Genomic DNA, 25210 nt, shown 5'->3' with positions numbered 1-25210 from the left:
GTGAGGGTCCTTAATAATGGATGCTGCCTTTTTGAGGCACTGCATCTTGAAGATGTCCTTGGTGGTGAGGTTGGTTGTGCCTGTTATGCAGCTGGTTGAGTCTACAACCCTGTGCGGCCTCTTGTGATTCTGTGCATTGAGTTCCAACCAGCCAGAATGTATGTCATTAGGAGTCTGCGAGAGTCTTTGGTGACATACCAGATCTTCTCAAACCCCTAATACAGTAGAGCTGCTGAAGTGCCACCTTTGTGATTGCATCAATGTGGTGGGGCCTAGGACACCCCAGGAACTTAAAACTGTTCACCCTTTCCACCATTCACCCCACACAAGGACTGCTACGTGTCCGCCCGACTGCCCTTTCCTGGCCTGTAATCAAGACCTGGTCTTACTGACATAGAGTGTGAGGTGGTTGTTGTGACACCATTCAGTCAGCTGATCTACCTCACTCCACATTGCCATCTGAGATTTTATTGACAGCAGTTGTGTCAGCTGCAAATTTATGCATGGCATTTGAGTTGTTCTTAGCCACACAGTCTTAAGTATAGAGGGAGTACAGCAGTGGGTTACGCATGCATCCTTAAGATGTTTTCGTGTTGATTGTCAGCAAGAGAAGATGTTGTTTCTGATCCACACCGTCTGTGGTCTCCTGATAAGCAAGTCAAGGATTCAATTGCGGAGGGAAGTATAGATGCCCGGCTTTAGAAGCTTGTTGATTAATACTGAGTGATGATGGTATTGAACGCCGAGCTGTAATCAATCAACAGCAGCCTGATGTGTGTTTTGCTGTTGTCTTGTAGCGGTTAGTGCAACACTATTACAGCTCAGGACATCAGAGTTCAGTTCCGGCTCCATCTGTAAGGAGTTTTTATGTTCTTTCTGTGACCACATAGGTTTCCTCTGGGTGCCCCATCTTCCTCCCACAGTCCAAAGATGTACTGGTTAGTAGGTTAATTGGTGAAGGGCCTGTTCCATGGTGTATCTCTCAATAAAGTGGAGAGCCAGTGAGATTGCATCCACTATAGATCTATTGTGGGAATAGGCGAATTGCAGTGGGTCATGATCCTTACTCAGGCAGGAGTTAACTGGAGCCATGACCAACCTCTCAAAGCATTTTCTCACAGTAGATGATGAGTGCTACCGGGAGATAGTCATTGACACCCCTCCAGAGTTTGCCTCTGCACTCAGGCACACGCAGAAGATCTTGACACTAAGTGTGAAGAAAAGTTTGGCAGTTTTTCCCCAGTATTTCTGTTTACCACCATCAGTGTCCCTGGCAAAGTGATAATTCTGCTGTTTATTTTTCTGTTGGTTGTCTGTTTTTCATAAATACACCAGGAATACACTGAAACACCGGGTCCTTCAGGTTGTGGAATGCCCTGACCAGGAAAAATTTTACTGAAACACTTCTGCAATTTTTTAAACTCCAATTTACTGGGAATGTTCCTTCTAATGTTGTGTTGGGCTCTGCAGTATGAGGCATTTTCAATCTATTTCAACAGCTGCAATCATATGCATCTTCCAAACTGATGTGCACCAACAGTTCCCATGCCAAGGGAAAGGTCTCTGTGTTCCTTCAACATGCTTGATATTCTGTTCAATTCACAAAATTGTCAGGACCAATCTTTGCTAATTTTTTGTTCAAAGCTCTGTGCTTTGGGTTTGCAGCACTTAGATCCCCAGGTATTCAGATAGCATGCCAAGGTTTGACAACACGTTATGTAAATTTTGTTTAAGGTCCCTGTGTCAAAGGCTGAAAGGTAAAAGGCAAAGTGAAAGCTGACTCCCTCTGAGTCTGTGAAGACTTCATGGAGCTTCAGATGAACCTGTGAAATATCTTGGTCTATCAATCACCATTTGTGAGAAACTTTCTTGAAAAAAAGATCCTGCAGCTTTGCTAAATTGATTATGATCCCCTTTCGGTAGTTTCTGTTGTAAATATGTAAACAAATCTGACACTTAGTGTTTGTGTGTTTATAGTTTCACACAGAAGAAAGCATATACAAATCTAAGCACATCATCCCCCCCTTTCTGCTTTCCACAGGGATCGCTCCCTACGCGACTCCCTTGTCTATTCGTCCCGTCCCCCCCCAGTCCCTTCCCACTGATCTCCCTCCCGGCACTTGTCCCTGTAAGTGGAACAAGTGCTACACATGCCCTTACACTTCCTCCCTCATCACCATTCAGGGCCCCAGACAGTCCTTCCAGGTGAGGCGACACTTCACCTGATGAGTTGGCTGGGGTGATATACTGCGTCCGGTGCTCCCGATGTGGCCTTCTATATATTGGTGAAACCCGACGCAGACTGGGAGACCGTTTCGCTGAACACCTATGCTCTGTCCACCAGAGAAAGCAGGATCTCCCAGTGGCCACACATTTTAATTCCACATCCCATTCCCAAGCTGATATGTCAGTCCATGGCCGCCTCTACTGTCCAGATGAAGCCACTCAGGTTGGAGGACCACCACCTTATATTCTGTCTGGGTAGCCTCCAACCTGATGGCATGAATATTGACTTCTCTAACTTCCATTAATGCCCTTCCTCCCCTTCACACCCCCTCCCTTATTTATTTATTTAATATATTTTCCCCTTTTTTTTCCTCTTTCTCTTTTTTTCTCCCTCTGTCCCTCTCACTATAACTCATTGCCTGCTCTCCACCCTCCGGGCTCCCCTCCCCCCCCCTCTCTCTCCCCGGGCTTCCTGTCCCATGATTTTTCCAGCTCTTGGATCCACCCCTCCCCTCCTGTCTTCTCCTATCATTTCAGATCTCCCCCTCCCACTTTCAAATCTCTTACTATGTCTTCTTTCAGTTAGTCCTGACAAAGGGTCTCGGCCTGAAACACCGACTGTACCTCTTCCTATGGATGCTTCTTGGCCTGCTGCGTTCCACCAGCATTTTTTGTGTGTGTTGCTACAAATCTGTTTATTCCGCTTAACACTGGACAGCTGAGATAAGACTTACATCAGTATTTAAGTACAACAAAGCTCAGAGTTTCCGTTTTACTCAAAAGATACAGCTGAAACAGCCCCCTTCGGTGTTCTGGAGATGCCAGAGATCGCTGGTGCTGGAATCTAGAGCGAAAGACAAACTGTTTGAGGAAACTAGCTCCGGCAGCATTTATGGAGGCAAACGGTTAATTTGACATTTCAGTACAAGACAAGTGCTGATGCAGAATCTCACTCCCAAACACCAACAGTTGTTTTACCTTCACAGATTTTGCTTGACCCGCAGAGTTCTTCCAGGAGCTAGTTTTTTGCTCCCTTGGTATTCATTATATTTGCAGCATATTGCCACTGTTGTTGGCATGCTAGCGCTTATCCATAACTGAAGTTGGCCTGCAGTTTTAATTCCTAGGTTAGGGGAGGTTGAGTTAGCATGGTAGTATCTCAAAGTAAGCACCCTTGCCATAGTGATGTAAAGTCAGGGCACATCACCATTTCCAGTTCTTTCTAATACTTTAAATGTTCTATAATCACAATTTTGATTAAAAACAGACTTTCACTTATGGCATATGTAGAGGTTTTGGAAACAGATTCCCTTAGCTAATCCACATTTGAATGAAACATGCCTTTCCCCTTGAAAGTAACATAGCAATTCTTCCTTATGTTCAACATTAAATACTTTATTCCCCCCACCCCCACCATTAATTACATGGGAGTGCTCCATTTTAAGTCAATAGTGCATTCTGTTTTTTTCTCAAAAACTTTCCATAAAATGGTAGTGTTGATTAACAAGAGACACGTTGTTACAGCTGTAAAGTGGCGGGAGGTTATTCTGGAGAGATCTGTATTGGTGCAGCAACTGTCTTGAGAGTCGTGGTTTTGTGACAGAATCGTGGATCGTGAGCAGGTTTCCCTCACTGCACCTCATTTCCATCTGGGGCATCAATTAACATGTTTGTTGAGGCTAATTGAATGAAACTTAATCATAGTTCTTAATTGCTTGACTATGTGAAAAGAAATCACATTAATGCAGCTAATTAAGTGGATGGCAATAGATGCAACATAATTAGGAGTCAAATGTAAAAACAAGCGACAGCGTAGGAGCAAAGAGGGTGGATTTCTGCACCCAGTCACCTCATTTATTGATGCTCTCCAAGCAGAACAATGGCCCAGAGGCTCTCACAGTTATGTTTTTAGATATGATGAACACCAATAAATGCAAATAAGTTTGCAATTACTATTTTCAAGCTGTTAAGGGGCAGAGGTTTGCAAGGACCACACTTGTGGAGACTTGCATCAAGTAGTCTCCAGTGACTTGTTAAGAGTTGTTTGAGTACCTTGGTTTGAATTGCCCTTGTGCCTTGTTAAGATCTTTCTGTTCTGATCAGTATTGAAACACAAATGACACAACTGATTGTAGAGACAGCATTTGCACATGAAAACCAGGGGAGAGGGCGTCAGTTTGGGATACTGCCTTGTTTATAATAATTGGGGCTTGATGTTGACAAATAATGCTGCCAGAATCTAGGCAGCCTGAGCAGGATAAAATTATTTGCAGTAAACAAAAATAAATGCTTTATTTTAAGCTGTAGGTATCTGTATGAAGATAATCTAAATTAACACAATATTTTAGAAAAATCGGCTTGTTTCAGACAAAAGATGTGGGCATTAGGATTCTGTTACTGTGGTGTTTGCATTTGTTGTATTTAGTCGCCTCTCATTAAAAAGCTTAATTGTTTATTGCACTTTAACTTTACCCTAATCCATTCTGTTTCTTTTGATTTGGAATGGCAATTCTAGAGCACTTGAATACTAACATTTTTACACTAACTTTTCTCATCTCAAGGATTACATGCAAAATGTCCACGGGAAGGAAATTGATCTCCTTCGGACTACCGTCAAAGTCCCAGGGAAGCGACCGCCTCGTGCCACCTCAGCTTGTGCTCCCATTTCCAGTCCTAAAGCAAATGGTTTGCCCAAAGACCTGAGCAGTTTGCATATTTCACAGAATGCAGGTGAGCAACAAAATGCACTGTTGGACATTATGCATTATTTATTTGTTTAGGTGGAGGGTTTTTTCTGGCACAATTTGTCTTCAATTGCACTTTGGTTGCCTGTCAGTCTTTGTTTCTGCACAGTATTCTATAAACTATTGTTTTCCTGTAAATGCCTGCAAGAAAATTGAACTCAAGGTAATGGAAACACAAGAGATTCTGTAGATGCTGCAAATCCAGAGTAACATACATTTTGTGTCTTACTCAATGTTGTATATGGTGACATATATGTACTTTGCTAATAAATTTACTTTGACTTTGAAAATTACTTCCAGAACTGGGAGGAGAATTCTGCTTACCAGCCTCTCTGGAATGATCCTGGATTGTAGTAGAACAGGGACTATGTTCGGCTCATACTGATGGAACTGGTTCCTCAATTTGAGCAACTTTGCCGTGTGTTGATTTACTTACAGTATCCAGGAGAAGCTGATACGATCCACTTCCCTTGTCATTCAAAATATCTCTTAATCCATGCAAAATAATCTTCATTATTAACCATTGGAGGATTCAAACATTTCTCAGACAAAAAAAGAAGTAAAAAATATATGCTCTACTGAACAAATGTTCTAAAATCTGCCTGAACAACAAGCTCAACCAAAATATTACTGTCTTCATGGACAACAGTATTAACTGGAACCTACCACTTAAAAGCTTATAAGGATCTGAATTCTAGCAAAGAGATACAAACTAGATTTTAAAGAATTAAAGAAATACAGAACTCCAGAAACTTGGCACCCTTGAAATGTTGGCAGTCCCAGACTGGCAGATTTTCCAGACTGTTGGATGATACTCCCAGTACCCAAATATGCATTTATTTTGCATTTTTACCTATTGTGCAGCAGTATAGTAATTTCTTCAATAAACCCAGTGAGTTTAAATGGAGGAGGAAATACTCAAGCACTCTGGGCCCTTACTCTGGCAGGAAAACCTTCTCCACATTCCTGAACCCTGGTATTCCTGACTCTAACTCAGCTGCATTCTGGATCACACACCCCACTTGTATTCTGGACCCCAGTTCACATTCTGAACCAGATGCTGGACTATCAGAATTACTGAACAATCGGATGCCGGTTTATTGGAGTTAGTATCAGAATATGGTCATCATTGGAAAGGTTGGTATGTAATGCAAATCCCAAGTTATTTTGGAGGAGGTGGAGGTGAGACACCATGAAATCTCACATTATTTGTGCAAAAGGGTATTTTAGAAATGGTTCTTTGGGAGCTTATCCCAAACAAGCTCAAAATGATGTGCAACTTTGATGTGATGAGATTTCCAGGCATCTTATACACTTATCCAAGGTGTTGCTGAAGCAGAACAGGTGAATTCATGGGGATAATTTAAAAGAATAAATTTGTAGAATTTGACTATAGCTGCACCATGTTGCTAGGATTGAGTTGGAGTAAAGGTGTGCCAGAAAAGCCAGATGAGATAAAAATAACAAGACAATTCTAGGCATTTTTTAGAGTCGGTTACATGGTCAGCACAGCATTGCGGGCCGAAGGGCCTGTTATGTGCTGTAGATTTCTGTGCTTTACGCTTGAATCTAAGAGAGGAGAGTCAGCATTCCTCTTATAGGAAATGAAGTGCTTCAAACATTGGACAAGTCGGATATTTTCAATAAAAATAGAAAATGTTGGAAATAGTCAGCAAGTCCAGCTACATCTGTGAGAAGAGAAATGGGGAGATCACAAGAACCTGAATGCTCCAATAAAAACTGTTTTAAAAAAAACAACTCCGATAATCTGCTACCCAAATATTTGGAAATCTCGATGACGTAGCATCTGGCTCACCAAGTAATGTTTACCATGCTCCCTTTCAAACTAATGGGGCCCCGGTTCCCGTACTCCTTTTCACCTCACTTGGTTCACTGGAAAACAGACAAACCAACCCAGCTGGAGGCAAGTGGGATACTGACAACCTTCTGGCTCACACATTAAGGATTGTCACTCAGGGCTAGGCAGTGGCTGGGAGCCAGTGCCTTGTGGAAATGGATACATCACTCAGAGTGAGTGAGCACCTTCAGAGGACGGAAGTGGGGAGGGGGGGGACTGGAATTGATATATCATAAAGTAGCACTCCATAATAGATAATACGCAATCTTGTCATCTGTAGTTATCTAGCATATTGGAAAAGTAACATACACTTCTGTAGATTTGAAGCCTACTCTTCTAATCTTTTAACTTAACGTTTGTAATTCTTTGCTTTTCAACATCTAAATTCTGATGATGCTCAATTTACAAATGATGGGTTTGATCTTAAACAACTCAAATCTAAGCACGGAAAGCCATTAGCTGACGTGTTTTGACTATTAACCACCTTTCTTATGTTAATTCTTAACCTCTTATAAATTTCTGTCAGAACCCTCCAGGACATCATTAACTTATTTATATGTATTTACACCAGCTAGTAAACATTTAGATCTCTGTACAGCAGTCCTGCAAATGAACATGTGTAAAACACAGACTTTAGTTCAGTGCGGATTAACTAGAGTTGTAATTTTCTTGTTAATTTTTTATTTAATTAGATAAAATCCATTTATAGCAGGTGTGAACTTCAAACGCATACACTTTCAGCCAGTTACCAGGTAACATATTGCAAAAGTCCTGCTCAGCAAGGATTGCACTCTTCTTGCTATAGAATATTGATCTATAAAGGCTAGAAAATACAAGCCCCCTCTGCACTGACTATAAGAACTTCGTCCAACCCATAAAACCAAAATAATAGCATGAATATTCAGTGACCTAGAATACTAATTATTGTCATGAATATTAATGCAATCAGACTTTCTTTCCAGTCAGACGTCTCTGAAGATGGGACTGTAATGAGAGCAGTTAGGAGTGAATGCTGTTCACATGACAGTGAGTCGGGTAATAAGGATAGCTTGATTAGCACTGTTTTCAGAGATGAAAGAACTCACGTGGGGTGTGGGGGAGGCGCTGGTTGCCTTGTTGAGCACTGCTGGCTGTGTGCCGCTGACTCAGATTAATGAGGCCTAAGAGGTGCATTATGAGCAGTGGCAAAGGTTTGATCTAATGGATTCAGTCATTTTTCCTTTGACTGACAGACTTGGAGAAGTAATTGCCTGTATAGGAGAGCAGTTCATTGGCAGTCAATAAAGAGATCCTATACGCTTTATTGTTGTATTATTTCGGCTGTGGTTCATGGTGTCAAAGCTGTACTGTTCAGAGGCAGAAGAAAACATTAAGATGTATTTTCATAAATTCATCTCTCATATTTTTTCAATAATGCTGTCTAGTCTTCATGTTTGGATGAAATGACAAAAAAATTCTTTTATTCCATTAACATGGTTCACAACCCCTTCTGTGTAGAAGTAAAGAGTTAAAAACACATCTCGGCTCAGTCAGCCCTTTTGGATATTGCTGTACCCCAGCGCATTGTGAAAACTCTCATTCCTCACCTTGTGCTTGTCTGCCCTGACAAGGGCCTTGTGAAGTTTAACCCTCTTTGACCAGGGTGACACAACTCAGTGCCTGCCTCTGAATTCTGCTGTGACATACCAGTTTGCAGTCAAGGGTCGTGGCATGGAAGCAGGTCATTTGACCCTCCTCATCTGTATTGATCAGAGGACACCCATAAGTGAGATTTTCCAGCTCGCTCAAGTTTAAGTTCAGTTGTCATTCAACTGTACACATGAATACAGCCAGACAAAACAGTGTTCCTCTGGGGCCAAGGTGTAAAACACAGTACCTACAGTCACACACAGCACAAGACACATATAGCACATACAAGATATCAGTAAAATACAGTCACACAAAAAAAAATGGTCCAACACCCTGAGTCCATAAGTTTTGCAGAAATCTGCAGTTGACAGCTTTTCTTCTGTCAAGGGAACACTGGGGGCAGCACTGACTCCAGGTTGAATGCCACGCCACACCGCCCAGTGACTCTTACACCTCTCTCCTGGGCTACTGTAAACATGTGACACCGTAGCTTCAGGCCTCGTCCTCGCTATGACAGCACCCCCGCTGTCTGTCCCTGCAGTCCGCCAATAGATTATGAGAACACTCAGTCCTCTTTTATTGTCATTTAGAAATGCATACATGCATTAAGAAATGATACAGTGTTCCTCCAGAGTGTTATCACAGAAAAACAGGACAAACCAAAGACTAACACTGACAGAACCACATAATTATAACATATAGTTACAGCAGTGCAAAGCAATACCATAATTTGATAAAGAGCAGACCATGGGCACGGTAAAAAAAAAAGTCTCAAGTCCCAATTCAATCAACTCCCGAGTCCCCTATAGCAGGCGGCAAAAGGGAGAAACTCCCTGCCATAAACCTCCAGGCACCAACAACTGCCAATGCATTGGAAGCAGCCGACCACAGCCAACACTGAGTCCGTCCATCCGAAAACCGAGCCTCCGACCAGCCCCTCCGATACAGCCTCCTGAGTGCCATCCTCTGCCAAGCGCCTTCGACCTAGCCCCAGCCACCAAAACAAGCAAAGGCGAGGATTCGGGGCCTTCTCCTCCGGAGATTCCGGTTACCACACAGTAGCAGCAGCAGCAGTGAAGTGGGCATTTCAGAGGTTTCTCCAGATGTTCCTCCATACTCTCACGTCTGTCTCCATCAAATCAGAATTGTGCATGGTACCCTACTTGACAGATTACAGATGTCATTCACCGGAGAGGCCGCGCGCGCTGTGTCACGCTGCCATCTTCTCCTCCTCCGTTAACATTGTGCAATGGGGTCTTGCAATCAGAAGGAAAGCGGCTAAGAAGATCACTTGCTGTTAGACTGCACACCGACTCCTCCAACGCCTCTCTGACGCAGACGGCAGCAAAATCTGCACCAAGAGCAGCTCCTTCAGCTTCTGTGCCACGAGCAACTCACTGAAGGGTAGACCTGCAGAACTTTCATTTTTTTAATGTCCAGCAGGGTCTTGCGATTTAAAAAAATCTGTTTAAAAAGAAAATGGCACCTTTGGTTGACCCTATAGAAGCTGCTGCGATCAGTCGCGCCGCCATCTTACTGCCATCACTGTATGTTCCAACACTTTAGATAAAGCAATCCACAGATAGGGTGTATTCTTAGTTCTTCTTGTTGGCCTATACATTTTGAGAGGCATAAATATTAAGGTAATTGAGAGTGCTATCTCAAGGCACAATGGAGAGAGTTAATGCATAAAAAGGACTTTGTTTCAATGTACAATTTTGCCTATGTCTATGAAATACTTTACCCCAATACTGTATAGATAGATAGGTACTTTATTGATCCCAAAGGAAATTACAAGGACACAATAGCATTAGAAGTACACAGATACACAAATACTAGAAAGAATACAAAATAAGTTATCTCAGCCAGTCTGACAGCAGGGGTCATCAATTCCCTGGCAATAGGTTGACTCATAGAGCCTAATGGCTGAGGGTAAGAATGACCTCAAATAAGTGCTCCTTGGAGCGGTGCAGTTGTCTTGGTCTATTACTAAAAGTGCTCCTCTGTTCAGCCAAGGTGGCATGTAGAGGGTGAGAAACGTGGTAGCATTCTGGATCAGAAATGGCATATATGCAAGGCAGTGTTCAAGGCTGCAAGTACTGCGGGTGTCCTGGCAGTGATGCTCCTACATTATAAATCTGTCCTGGTGAAGTCTCGGCCCGAAACATCGACTACTTATTCCTTTCCATAGGTGCTGCCAGACTTGCTGAGTTCTTCCAGTATTTTATGTGTGTGTTACACTTAACAAAACTGATCTCTTGCTAAGTCCGTGTACCACTTGTGAGACCTGGCTGTGTAAAGATTAACCTTTCTATTTACCCTTACATCACCCCACTCTCATATTCAGAACATTTCCCCAGACTTCTGCTGTTCCATAGCTCACCTTCCAGAGCCCCAGATTTTTCCAAGGCGTTTTAAAGCCAATATAGAACATTACAGCACAGTACAGGCCCTTCAACCCATGATGTTGTGCTGACCCTTTAACCTACCCCAAGTTCAATCTAACCCTTTTCTTCTACTTAACCTTCCATTTTTCTTTCATCCATGTGTCTAAGAGTCTTGTAAATGTTTCTAGTGTATCACCCTCTACCACTATCCCTGGCACTGCGCTCCAAGCACCTGCAACTCTCTATGTAAAACCCCTGCCCTGCTTCTGACATCCTTCCCCCCGGTATTTCCTCCAGTGTTACAATAACACATACGATCACAAAGTAATAGTAGCTCAAGGCACTGAGTGGCATGGCCTGAAGATTGATGATGCATAGGCTATTGTCCTGGAGCCATGTTTCTGCAAGAACAAGCACGCAGCAGTTCATCATCTCGCACTGGGTCAGCCACAGATGAAGGCAGTCCAGCTTGTCTTCCAGAGAGCGAACACTGAAGAGCAGGACTGATGGGAGAATGGACCTGCAGGGACTAGCTTCCAACCCAGCACAGATTTCAGCAGGCCCACCGTGTCTCTGTTATCTCCGATACCACCTCTGGTGTCTCCTTCCCTGTGCAGCATCAGGGCCTGGTCACTGCAACAACCACCATACATCTCCTCTGCTACTGGTCTTTCCAATGAACTAATGAACCACACTTACAGTATTTTGTAATACCAAAGCCAACGTTGTTTGTTGGACTTGGAGAAGTTGCTGCGACTAAGCACACCACCATCTTACAGGAAATCCACTCAATCTATGTCTCTTTATCATTTTGTACAATTCTATCAAGTCTCCTGTCATACTCCTTTGCTCCATAGAGAAAAGACCAAAGATCAAGCTCATTCAGCCTGTCCTCATGAGACAAGCTCTCTAATCCAGGCAGCATCCTGGTAAATCTCCTCTGCACCCTCTCTAAAGCTTCCACATCCTTCTTACAATGAGTGACCAGAGCTGAGCACAATACTCCCAAGTTGTTGTTCTTCGGCGGTTGGCACCCAGCTTAATACTCCAAGTGTGGTCTAACCCAGGTTTTATAGAGCTGCAATGTAACAATGAGCTATTGTTGTTACCTAGGAGACAAGGCAGTCAAATTAAACAAGCATGATCTATGATATAATGAATCAGTTAATCGCTTTTCATTGTTTTGGTTGAGAGTCACCTTGTATACAGTCGTGAGCACCCTTGCTGTTCAATGCTGTCAGGCCCTGGGATTATTTACTTGTGTCCCTCTATTCAGCTTAACTTCTCCTGCCAGGTCATTCACGATCCTGTTTCTCAGCCATTTTTCTCTTTGTGCTGTTTATTCCTACAATACAATGCACAGATCCACTTCCACAGAAGTCCAGACTGACATTGCAAGTGCAGTTCTGAATTCGTACTGCACCTGCTGAGGTTTAATCTTTCATATGCTGTAGGTCAATAAAGTGAGGCCCCAATTTGCATTTTCAAGGAGGTCTGTGGCACCACTTTAAAGAAGAGCAGAGAAGATATTGGAAAAGAAGTGTCATGGGTTCCACAAGAGTAAGGCTTTAATCATCTATCACCAATTATAATGGTCCAATCATGCCCTCTTGTATCCAGCCTTCAGTTAATACTTCCTAAAATCTAACATTGTCGGATTGTTTGTGAGATAATGCAAGCAGAAGTTATCTGCAATACTTCATGCAAAACAGCAAAGACTGGTAAAGTGAAGAACCTTGAGGTTGTGAATAACTGTAGATTTGCAAACTAATATTACTGTGTAACACAAGAAAATAGGAACAGGAGTAGGCCGTCAGACATCCCAAACCTTCCTTACTATTCAATGTGATCTGGGCTGATGGGGCCCAAGGCCTCAACAACTTCTCTGTGTCAGACCCCTAAATGCCTTGATCTTTTTATCTGCCTCCACTTTAATTACTTCTTTTGATCCAGCCCCAGCAACTCTCTAGGACAGAGCATTCCAGGGATTCGCGACTCTCTAAGGGAAGATATTTCAAGGGACCTCTGTTTTAAATGACCATTTACCTTCAAAATATGTCTCATTATTCAAGATTCTTCCACTGGTGAAAACATCTCAACATCTACCCTGTCAAGCCACTTTGGGATCTGAAGTGTTTCAAAAAGAACACAGAACACTACAACACAGTACAAGCCCTTTGACCCATGATGTGCCGACATTTGAACAGACTGTAAGATCAATCTAACCCTTCCCTCCTAAATAGCCCTCTATTTTTCTATCATCCATGTGCCTGTCTAAGAGGTTTGTAAATATGCCTATTGGATCTACCTCCACCACTAATCCTGACAGAGCATTCCATTTAGGCCTTTCTGCGTGTAAAAAGAAAAAAAAAACCTCCCTCTGACATCCCCCCCCCCCCATACTTTCCTCCATTCATCTTAAAATTATACCCCCTTGTATGAGTCATTTCTGCCCTGGGTAAAAGTCTCTGGCTGTCCACTCATCCTCTACCATTTATTATCGTACACTGCTATCAAGCCTCCTCTCATCCTCTGGTCTAACAAGAGTTTTATTGAACTGCAACATTGCCTTGTGGCTCCTAAATTCATTTCTCCGACTAATGAAGGCCAACACACCACAAACCTTCTTAACTACCCTATCAACTAAAATCTCCTCATGGACAGAGTTGTCACACTGTTAATGTACTAGTCCTAACACTGCAGAACCATTCATTCAAGTTTTGCAGACATATTTAGGACACTAACTCATCTATGTTCCCTCTCTGCTGCTACCTCATTTCTTTCCCAATTCCGACATGACTTCAGTTAAGGAAATAGACTTTTGGTCTTGTTCTTCAAGGGAAGCTTGAGGTCATTCTGCCATGGCAGATATACACAAATCAGATACAGTGTGAATACTTGGAGTCATTCCCCATTGCGGCGGATTGTCAAGTTACTTTCATGCTAATTGTGTGTGCTAACTCTGTCATTATTACCCAGCAAATTCTGGGCCAGTGGTTTCAGAATGTTTGCACATTGTCACCAAACTAAATCATTGCTCATTCATCCCTCAGCTGTGAATATAAATATTGCACCAGGAATAAAAAGCTAGCTGGAGGTGTGTTAGCGTTGGGTGATGCAAGCTAGTTAATTGTATAAACTATATCAGACTTCAGTCTGATTCCGTTCTCTTTGGTATTATGTGTCCCATTTCCTAATTGTTAATCTTGTAGACTTGCAGTCATGTGCTAAGCTGCTTAGATTTCGTTATTTGCTTTCAAACTGCTTGACCAGCAAAGAAGGGTTTTGCAAGAAATAAAATAAGTAAATCAGTACTGTACCAGGAACAGGCAAAAATAAGTATTTTTTTATTATAGGCTAGTCACTGATCAGGAGGTGTTATAGATACAGTGGAGACATCACTACCCCAAATTAATTTTATTTAATGCAAAACAGGTTTATATCCAGTACTTGTGAAAACAGGTATGTTCCACCTCAAGATAATTTACTGCAGAAACTGGCTTGCAAGTATTTTGGCATTCTTTGATCAGCTTTTCATTATAGTGAATAAAGCAGACACAAGTGTCATAATAAATGGTCTCAGGGGAGGAAAGGGCCCCGTGTTGCTTAGTGGTGTTTGAGTGCCGTGTCAGTCATGTACGCAGTGCTCTCTGACCTTCAGAGTGAGTTAATGGCCATTTCATTAGAACCGGCAGATCGGCACTGTAAACAGCTGCTGGCAGGTGCAGCCCGTTTCCAACATCTGACTGAGCTGCTGGGCTAGAAAGGGAAAGGATGCCAGGAGTTTGAGGTTTGGCCCTCAACAAGATAGATATAATTTGATTCACAGACTGTCTCTTGCTTGGTTATCACTCAGGGCAATTTTACAGAAATACTGGCTGACATCTGAAAGCATTATTTTTTAAAAAGTCCCTTTTATTTAAGTAGCTGTAGAGGTGGTGCTGAGTGATTAACTGGCCTTTTCATCCTGACAGTGCCTTCATAACATGACTAGACATTTCCTCCTATTATAGTGGTTTTCCCACTTCTCCTGTGGAGTTTAGTCCTGTTTTATGCACAGAAATAGGAACGGATAGAGGGAGAGCATGGAGATGGTGGTTGTTTTCACTTCTAGTTGCTAACACAGGAAACATAGTGATCCAAATCAACTTTTCACCACCCCTCCCCTACCCACACAGCTTCCCCCTCACCTGGTCTCACCAATCACCTGCCAATTTGTACTCCTTCCCCTTCCTCTTCTTACTCTGGCTTCTGTCCTCTTCATTTTCAGTCCTGATAAGGGTCTCATCCCAAAACATCAACCACTAATTTCCCTCCTTAGATGCCATCTGGCATGCTGAGTTCCTCCAGCATTATGTGTATTGGTTTATACCATGTATTTTTTCTCAGTCCTCTTTCTTATTACACCAATGTTTTGATCCTTTTCTCTGTATTAATGGATTTATGTGCTTCCATTTGCTGGAGGGGAGATATATTGTTTATTCTGAATTGCCCTTTAACCCCCAGCAAATGGAGGCATCATTTCCTTTAAAAAAAAATTGTCTACATTTGACACAAATGTCATCTAGACAAATTGCAGTAATTGCGTGTGTTTCGGAGTATGCTTAGCTTGTTTAAAAATTCCAACAATTTATTAATGTTGAAATAAATGAACTTGCTAGGAATATTCATCAGGTTGGGCAGCATCCATGGAAAGGTTTGAACTGGGAAAGTGAGAAAACAAGTTAGTTCTTGCAGACAGAGTGTGGAAAAGGAAATATTACTCTGAGGCCAGGTGGTTGACCAGGTGACTGTTGCTTCTCGACCTGTGTAGTTGATTGATTAATAGAGAATAGTGTATGGTGGAGGAGGAGGAGAGAGAGGGAAAAAAAACAGTGGATAGATTAAAACTGAAATGCAGGTAAGAGCTTTGTTGAAACCTGAAGCCAAGGAGAGAATGCTGGAAATACCCATCAGATCAGGCAGTGTGTGTGGAGACTGATTGTATGTCAGGATGCTCTTCATTGACTTACAGCTTAGCATTCAGTACTATCATCCTATTGAAACTCATCAGTATGGTCCAGGACCTGGGCCTGGATACCTCCCTGTAAACTGGATCTTTGATTTTCTCACTGGCTACCCCAGTTTGTATGGATTGGCAGCAATATCTTCTCCACACTCACCATCAGCACCACAAGGCTGTATGCTTATATCCCTGATTCATTCACTTTATACCTATGACTGTGTGGCTAAGTACAGCTTCAATGCCATATTTAAGTCTGCCAACAACACCACTGTCGTTGGCTGAACCTAAGATGGGGGTGAATCAGCATCTAGGAGGGAGATTGAAAATGTGGTTGAGTAGTGTCAAAAAACCTTGCGCTCAACATAATCAAAACCAAGGAGCTGATTATTGAACACGAGGAAGAAGGATCAGAGATGAGGGTCAATAGCTTAAAATTCCTTGGCATTAACATTTCAGAGGACATGTTAGCTCCTATTGCAAAGAAGACACAACAGCACTTGTACCTGGAGCAGCGGTTCCCAGCCTGCTTTATGCCGTGGACCGATACCATTAAGCAAGGGGTCCGTGGACCCCAAGTTAGGGTTGCGTACATTTGGATGTCACTAAAAGCTTTGACATTCTTCTCTGGGTGCATGGTGCAGAGTATACTGACTGGTTGCACCACGGACTGGGATGTGCAGGAACGGAAAAGACTACAAAAAGTGATGGAGAGCCCTTCCCACCATTGAGCATGGAGCACTGCCATAAGAGAACAGTTTCCATCATCAAGACCCCCACCATCCAGGCCATGATTCCTTCCCATTACCACCATTGGGCTGGAGGTACAGGGCTCTTAGGTCCCACACCAACAGGTTCAGGAGCAGTAATTACCTACAACCTTCAGACAACTGTTTACCTATAACCTTCAGGCAACTGAACCAGCACGGCAAACTTCACTCTGAACTGAATCTACATCCTACAGACTCACTCATTTCAAATTCGCTTCAGATCAAGCAGCATCTGTGGGGTGAGACATATAAGAAAGGTTAACGACCTCTCATTGGAACTGGGAGAACTTAGAAGTGAAACAAATTGTATATAAACCTATAAAACTCGTGTTCTCAGTATTTTTTTTTGCACATAGGTTGTTTGTCAGTCTTTGTTTATGTATGGTTTTCTGTAGGTTCTATTGTTTTTCTTTATTTTACCTGTAAATACTTGCAAGAAAATGAACCTCAAAGTAGATTGTATAGTACTATGTACTTTGATAATAAACTTACTTTCAACTTTGAACTCTGATCTACATTGGAAGAAGTGCAAATGAATCGCTCCTTGGGTCCTTGGGCGATGGGTATCGAAATGGTAAAGGAGGTTACAAAGGAAAGTGCCATAAGAAGATAAGTGGTTGGTGGAATTTCAAGCCTGTGTGTATATCCAAGTAGCCTCTGAATACCAGATAGCAATTTACACTGTGTAATATAGCATTTGAAGGTACATATGGCATTAAAATGTCTGGAAATGTACAGCAGATCAAGCAGTATCTGCGGGGTAAGAAATATCTCAGGTCATTGACCTCTCATTGGAACTGGGAGAACTTAGAAGTGAAGTGAAACAAACAGGTTGAAGAGAAAAACAGGAGGAATGGAGAGTGTCAGGATGGAGAGTCGGAGGGATTAAATGGCATAAATGATGGATGAGGCTGATGTTGGGACTGGAATTACAACATTGTAACTTTACCCTTAGAAAATATGGTCCTTCATTCTCTGGAATGAGAGAGAGAGGAGAGAGAAAGAGAGAATGAGAAAATGACACGGTGTCACAGAATGGTATTATTTCACTTTGTATGAAAAGGTGCAAGTGTCTTGTACCTTTGGCTAATAGTTTTGCTCAAGGTTGTTGGATCTAATCCCAATGAGCAATTGTCTGTTTCTTATTGGGCAGAACCTGAAGCCAGAAAGTTGCTTGCTTTTACTGCTGACTGCAAGATAAGTATGTTTTCTTTTCAGGATTGGCAACATATCAACATGCTGCTCAGAGCCATCCAGTACAAAATAGAAACGATGCAATGCAGTTATAGGATATTATGGCCTAAAACAATGCTAACCTCACAAAACAACTAAGAACTCTGGCAGCCACCTAAGTCATGCTCTAGGTTTAGCTGGCTAAACAATAATATTTAATATTGGTTGGGATGAGCTATTCTCCGATCATGGCAATTTACTGGAAACATTTCGTCACCATATCAGGAGACATCATCAGCGCACTATTAGTTATGGTGAGTCCTCTGAATGTTTATCACTGATGGTTGCGTGGTGAACATCGTGGTCTGGAATTTTGCCCGCATTGGCTCATAAATAGGATCAAGGTCTACATGTTTGTTGACAGAATTGTTCACAGAAGGCCATGCTTTGAGGAATTCTCTTGTATGCCACACGCTCGCTTGCGCCACGACTTTCACTGATGCTCAGTCGACTTTGTGCCCTTCTTGATCTTCATGGATAGAGTCTCGGGAGAGTTGGTCATGCCACTTGACAGCCAGCTGACGTTCATGGATCCTTGTGGATAGTTTTTCCCAGTCTGGTTGACGTAATATTTGCTGATGATGTCTCCTCATATGGTGACAAAATATTTGCAAGTAAATTGCCAAGATCGAAGAGCAACCCAACCACCTGAGCTACACATTTTCTGAATCATTTCCGTATTTAATGTCCCTGGCATTTAGAAACATTCAATAAATGTTGAGAATGAAACATTTTTATAAATTACTTTTGTTTAAATTAAAACAGTTAAAAAATATTTGAGCAACACACTCAAAATGCTGGTGGAACGCAGCAGTCCAGACAGCATCCACAGGAAGAAGCACAGGCCGAGACCCTTTGTCAGGGATATTAGTTAACAAGCAAAAAGCTGGATGAGCTCAGTGGATCAGGTAACATTTGTAGAGAGAAATGGACCCTCTATCTCAACCCAAAAGGTCACTTGTCCATTTCCCTCCAAAATGCTGCATGACCCACTGAGTTCCTCCAACTTATTGCTTGTGAACTAATATCCCGGCTTTCTTCCTGTCCCCATCCATTGAATTGAATGGATTTCCTGAAGCTGTAGCAGGTCTAATACATAAATGTGCCAGGGAAATGCACTCTCATTAGACTCTGCAAAACACCAGCAAAGAGCAACTAGGCTGGGCTGGAATCCTCCAAACCACATAGCTGGCGTGTTTGCGCTGGGAAATGAGAAACAAATACCAGCCCAGCAAGTTCTGTCTTTGGCAAGTCATAAGAAGAACATATCCCTTCATTATACGGGAAGGGTTGGTGGAAGGACAGGTGTGTAAGTACAGTGGAAGCAGATAGCTTCTCCTGCATTTGGGATGATAGCTGTTGGGAATCCCAAATCATTTGCATTTTTGCACCTACATTCAATGGCCACTCTTATTAGGTACACCTGCTCTTTAATTCAAATAACTAATCAGCCAATCATGTGGCATCAACTCAATGCATAAAAGCATGCAGGCCTGGTCAGAAGGTTCAGCTGGTGTTCAGATCAAACATCAGAATGGGGAAATATGTGATCTAAGTCACTTTGACTACGGAATGATTGTTGGTGCCAGACGGGATAGTTTGAATAGCTCAGAAACTGCTGATCTCCTGGAATCTTACACACACCAGTCTCTGGAGTTTACAGAAAATGGTACAAAAAACATTCAGTGAGTGGCAGTTCTGTGGGCGAAGATGCCTTGTTAATGAGAGAGATCAGAGGAGAACGGCTAGTTTAGTTCAAGCTGATAGGAAAGCAACATTGACTCCAAATAACCATGTGTTAAAACATTGGTGTGCAGAAGAGCATCTCAAAATGCAGAACACATCAATACTTGAAGTGGATGGGCTAAAGCAATGGAAGACTATGAACAGACACCCAGTGGCCACTTTAGTAGATACAGGAGGTATCTCATAAAGCCTCAGCATTACATCCTTGCTTTTATATTCTCCTTGGCACTGAGCAGTGGAGAATCAGCCAGGACTGTTCAGTTGCAGTAGCAAAATTCTCACCTTCTTCAAGACACTAAAAAAAATACCCAGATTCCATTGACGATTGTCAGAAATTGGAGTGAGAAACAGAAAATGCTGGTAATTCTCAGCAGTTCATGCAGCATCTGTGGAGAGTGAACAGGGTTAACATTTCTGTAGATCCTCTTTAAAAACTTGTTTTTTTTAAAATCTCTAATACCCCTTTAAAATCTGTGGTAGACTGTTTCAGAAACAGTTCGCCTAACAGCAATCTAATTTAAACCATACTCACTAAAATATTTTGTTCCACCTTCACAATTCCTTTAACTTTGTCCTCTGCTTAACAGGAATCTACCTCCATTTAGCTTTTAACTATTCATCACAGGGTCTTTCAAACATCTGTGACAATTTGTGAGCCGTAAACTCCCAGAAGTATCACTGACATGAGTAACACATACAAAATGCTGGGGGATCTCAGCGGGTCAGGCAGCATCTGTGCAAAGGAATAAACTGTCTTAATGAAGGGTTTCAGCCCGAAATGTTCACTGTTTGTTCCTTTGAATAGATGCTGCCTGATCTGATGTTCTTCAGGATTTTGTGTGTATTACTTGTATTTCCAGTATCTGCAGAATCTCTTGTGTTTATCAATGGGATGATTATCTATTGTCTAACATTTCTGACGATCATCGTGTTATACAGCACAGAAACAGGTCTACTGGCCTAATTCATCTCAGCTGGTCCCATTTACTCACGTTTAGCTTGTATCCCTCCAAATCTTTCCTATTCATGTACATGCCTAAATATCTCAAACATGGTAATTGTACCTGCCTCTGCCGCTTCCTCTGACAGTTTGTTCCATATGCTTAGCACTCTCTACGTGGGAGGGGAAAGGTATGAATCTTCTTTAAAGCCTTCTTCTCTTATCTTAACCCTGGTTTTAGAGACTCCCCTACCAAGGGGAAAGGACTGTGGCCATTCATCTTATCTATGTCTATGCCTCTGGCCTGCCCTAGCCTATCCAGTCTCAACTTATAATTCAAGCCCTTTAGTCCTTGTGAACCTTTTCTACACTCTTTGCAGTCTAGTGTCATTGGGCAGTACTGGACAGGAGTATCAGCTTGGATCATTGTGCTCAGGTCTCTGCATTATTTTTCCCAACACGGATATATAGTGATTCAAACTAATGTGTTGATAGGTTGGTTTGAGTATCGCAGAAGCTGCTGATCTCCTGAGATTTTCATGCAAGTAGTTTATAGAGTTTGCAGGGAATGGTACGAAAAATAAAAACATCCAGTGAGTGCCAGTTCTATGGGCAAAAATGCCTTGTTAATGAGAGAGGTCAGAGGAAAATGGCTAGGCTGGTTCAAGCTGACAGGAAGGTGACAGTAACTCAAATAGAGCATAATGCAGAAGAGCTTCTCTGAACGCACAACATGTCGAACCTTGAACTGGATGTGCTAAAGCAGCAGCAGATGACAAGCATACACCCAGTAGCCAGTTAATTAGGTACCTCCTGTACCTGATAAAATGGCACTGCGTGTATGAGCTTTGGCCTTTGTTCAATGAAAGAGGGTTAGAGTTGATCCATTTAACATATAAGGATCTCGCAGGGTAGAAGCTAAGAGGTTACTGAAAATCTTGGAACTAATGGTCATAGTTTAAAAACAGATTGTACTTAGGAGAGTAGTGTGTGAATTTCTTGGGAGCATTGAAAATAAAACCAGAGCAAATATAAAGGCCGAAAGAGGTTAACATCGTCAAAGCACATACACTCAGTGGCCACTTTATTAGGTACAGGAAGTGGATACTGAGTATATGTTTGTGGTCTTCTGCTGCTGTAGACTATTCACGTCAAGGTTCAATGTGCTGTGCGTTCAGAGATGCTCTTCTGCACGGTTATTTGAGTTTCCTTGTCAGCTTGGAAATCTGACATAAAAACAGAAAATGCTGGAAATAACTCAGCAGGTCAGGCAGCTTCAGTGGGTAGAGATATGGAGTGAATGTTTCAGGCTATAAAGACCCTCTGTAAAACAAGAAAAGAGAAGAAATTTATTTTTAAGTTGGAGAGAGTAGGGAGAGATGAATGTAAAAAGGGAATATTCTGTGATAGAGTAAAGCTGGGGTCACTGTGGAGATCAGTTGTTAATGGGTAGTTAGATGGTGAGAGAGAAGTGCAAGATTGTGCTAACCGCAGGTCAGGGTTTGCTCATGGGGAGAAAGGAGAAACAGCACAATAGAAAAAAACTTACAGCCAAAATTCTGATACAGTAAAAACAAGTTACTCGATGTTATTAAATTTACTGGGGTGTGTTCCGGTTTCAATACCGAACTGTTTCCATCAGTGGATGCTTCAAAGTCCAAGGGGAAAAGATGACTTATGTTTGTACAAGTGGATACAATGGTGACATGAGCAAAGATCGAAGTATGCAGTCATGTTGTGGAACTTTCTGTGACGATGGTGCGGATAGAATTTAAGGACTTTGAGGAGCAAATTGAAAAATCGTAATTTGCATTGTGGGGATTAGGACTGGATGAAATTGTTGGAGCTGATGCAGGCTCAGTAGACTGAGCAGTCTCTTGTACTGTAACAGCTGCCTGATTCTGTAACCAAGAGAGCAAAATCAGTGGAGTAACTTAATGAGATTTTGATGTTTGATCTTGGTCAGTTCATTATTCAGACAGCAGGCCACAACCTAATCCCAATCTCCCTTGAAAAGTTGAAATCTGTGAATTTCATGACTCCCTCGACCAAAAACAAGAGAGCAGCAAGCCAACTCAGCGTGTGAGGGAGCATGTGTGATAAATCTTCTCCTCTGTGTTTGTGCCCTTGACTCATGACTCATTTACTGTAGTTTTGTGATACATATTTTCCCCCCACCCCGACCCCTTGAATGAGAGGTGGGGGCAAGTTTCCTTGCTTTGCTTGGTTTACTCAAAATTAAAATCCATGACAAACCAGCAGATTGCTCTCTTGTGTATGCGCCATTTGTAGATAACATGAGGCTTGACACATCCACTATTAGTTATTTCAGCCTTCAAGTTAGTCGCTAGAGAGTGGTAAATATTGAGATGCCATTTACAAATTTAGATTAGTCTATTGACTGGCAAGAGGAGATTAATCCTTCGCGTAGTATATCTTCTGTGTGTAAATATATGTAAATGCATTGAAAAATACATATTTTGATTTTTCTTTTTCTAATGAGGCATTTTTAAACTATATGCTGGTTAAACCTAAGATGGTTCCTGGAAGAGTAATTGGACATTGAGTCTTATAAGTTAATGCTTGAGCAGGTGAATTAAAGCACTGTCTGTGTGATACATTTTTATTTCCTGAAAGGGCAGGGAGCTATCAGAGGGCTACAGAGTCTGAGGAGCAAATTGAGATCTGTGAACTTGCTTGAAAGCCAGGAATTGTCAGTGAGGCATTGCAATGAGCAACTTTGCTGCTGGATTACAGGGCAGGAGAATTTGCAGTGCTTTTCTGAGTCACAGCTGTTCCCAGATGTACTGTGTGGCATTATATATGTGAGCGTTTGTGAGGGAAGCTGTTTGAATGCCTGTGATCCTCACATTGTTGTAAAATACCTGTTGTATGAGGAATGTTTGATGGCTCTGGGCCTCTATACACTGGAGTTTAGAAGAATTGAAACCTATCGCACACTTAAAGGCCTAGATGAAGTGGATGTGAAGAGGATGTTCCCTGTGGTGGGATAGTCTAAGGCCAGAGGCCGCAGCCCCAGTATTCAAAGACACCCCTTTAGAACAGAGATGAAGGAAGAATTTATTTGGGTAGAGGGTAGTGTATCTGTGGAATTCATTGCCACAGACAGCTCTGAAGGCCAAGTCATTGCGTATATTTAAAATGGAAGTTAATAGGTTTTTGATTAGTAAGAATGTCAAGGGTTACGGGAAGAAGGCAGGAGAATGGGGCTGATAATAAATCAGCCATAATGGAATGGTGGAGCAGACATGATGGGCCAAATGGCCTAAATCTTTTCCTGTGTCGTATGACAGGACTAAGAAGGTAATTATTCCTGATTAAAGGTTAGATTGATTTGTCACACTTTTTTGGAATGTGTGAGGAAACCGGAGCATCCTGAGGAAACCCATGTGGTTATGGGGAGAAGGTACAAACTCATAGAAAAGATAGAAAAAAGCTTTTCAATCCATATAGTCCATGCCGAACTATTTAAACTGCCTGCTCTCATCCACCTGCACCCAGAGCGTTACCCTCTATACCCCTACTATCCATGTATCTATCTAAACTTGTTTCAAATGTTGATATCGAGCTCACGTACACCACTTACATTGGCAGCTCGTCCCATACTCTAAAGACCCTCAGAATGAAGAAGTTTCCCCTCATGTTCCCCTTAAGCATTTCATCTTTCACCCTTAACCCATGTCCTCTGATTGTAGTCCCACCCAACCTCAGTGGAAAAAGCCTGCTTCCATTTATCCTATCTATACCCTTCATAATTTTCTATATCTCTGTCAAATCTTCCCTCAATCTTTTATGTTCCAAGGAATAAAGTTCTAACCTATTCAATCTTACCTTATAACGCAGGTCCTCCAGTCCTGGCAACATCCTTGTAATTTTTTTTGTACTCTTTCCTGTAGTTAGATGATCAAAAACTGCACACAATATTCTAAATTAGGCTTCACCAATGTCTTAAACAACTTCAACATAACATCCCCTCTCAAGTACTCAATACTGTGATTTATGAAGGCCATTGTCCCAAAAGCTTTCTTTACAACCCTATCTTCCTGTAACGCCATGTTCAGTAAATTTTGGACCTGTATTCCCAGCTCCCTTTGTTCTACAGCACTCTTCAGTGCCCTACCGTTCACTGTGTAAGACCTACCTGGGTTGGTCCTCCCGAAGTGCAATACCTCGCACTTGTCTGCATTAAATTTAATCTGTCATTTCTCCAGCTGGACCAGTCCCACTGCAAGCTCTGATAGTCTTCCTCACTGTGCACTACACCCCCAAACGTGTCATCCACAGATCTACTGATCCAACTAACCACATTATCATCCAGATCGTTGATACAGATGACAAACAACTCACCCAGCACCAGTCCATGCGATACTCCACTTATCACAGGCCTCCAGTTAGAGAGGCAACCATCTACTACCACTCTCTGGCTTCTCCCACAAAGCCAATGTCTAATTCAACTTACACACATCAAAGTTGCTGGTGAACGCAGCAGGCCAGGCAGCATCTCTAGGAAGAGGTGCAGTCGACGTTTCAGGCCGAGACCCTTCGTCAGGACTAACTGAAGGAAGCTTCATTTAGTTAGTCCTGATGAAGGGTCTCGGCCTGAAACGTCGACTGCACCTCTTCCTAGAGATGCTGCCTGGCCTGCTACGTTCAC

The 25210-nt window shown here is 42.2% G+C and overlaps 1 protein-coding gene across 4 annotated transcripts in view; it reads left to right on the top strand.

Moving 5' to 3' along the window:
* Positions 1–25210, top strand: part of agap1 (ArfGAP with GTPase domain, ankyrin repeat and PH domain 1) — a 683413-nt gene that overhangs the window by 443206 nt on the left and 214997 nt on the right. For all 4 annotated transcript variants that reach the window (XM_063051721.1, XM_063051720.1, XM_063051719.1 and 1 more), the window contains exon 11: positions 4788–4956. In XM_063051721.1, the coding sequence (XP_062907791.1) occupies positions 4788–4956 (169 nt within the window). The remainder of the gene's footprint in view (positions 1–4787; positions 4957–25210) is intronic.

The sequence above is a fragment of the Mobula hypostoma genome, chromosome 6, assembly GCF_963921235.1.
Source record: "Mobula hypostoma chromosome 6, sMobHyp1.1, whole genome shotgun sequence".
Taxonomy (NCBI): Eukaryota; Metazoa; Chordata; class Chondrichthyes; order Myliobatiformes; family Myliobatidae; genus Mobula; species Mobula hypostoma.
Note: the sequence above shows the minus strand (reverse complement) of the source record. Positions and strands in the feature narration are given on the sequence as shown.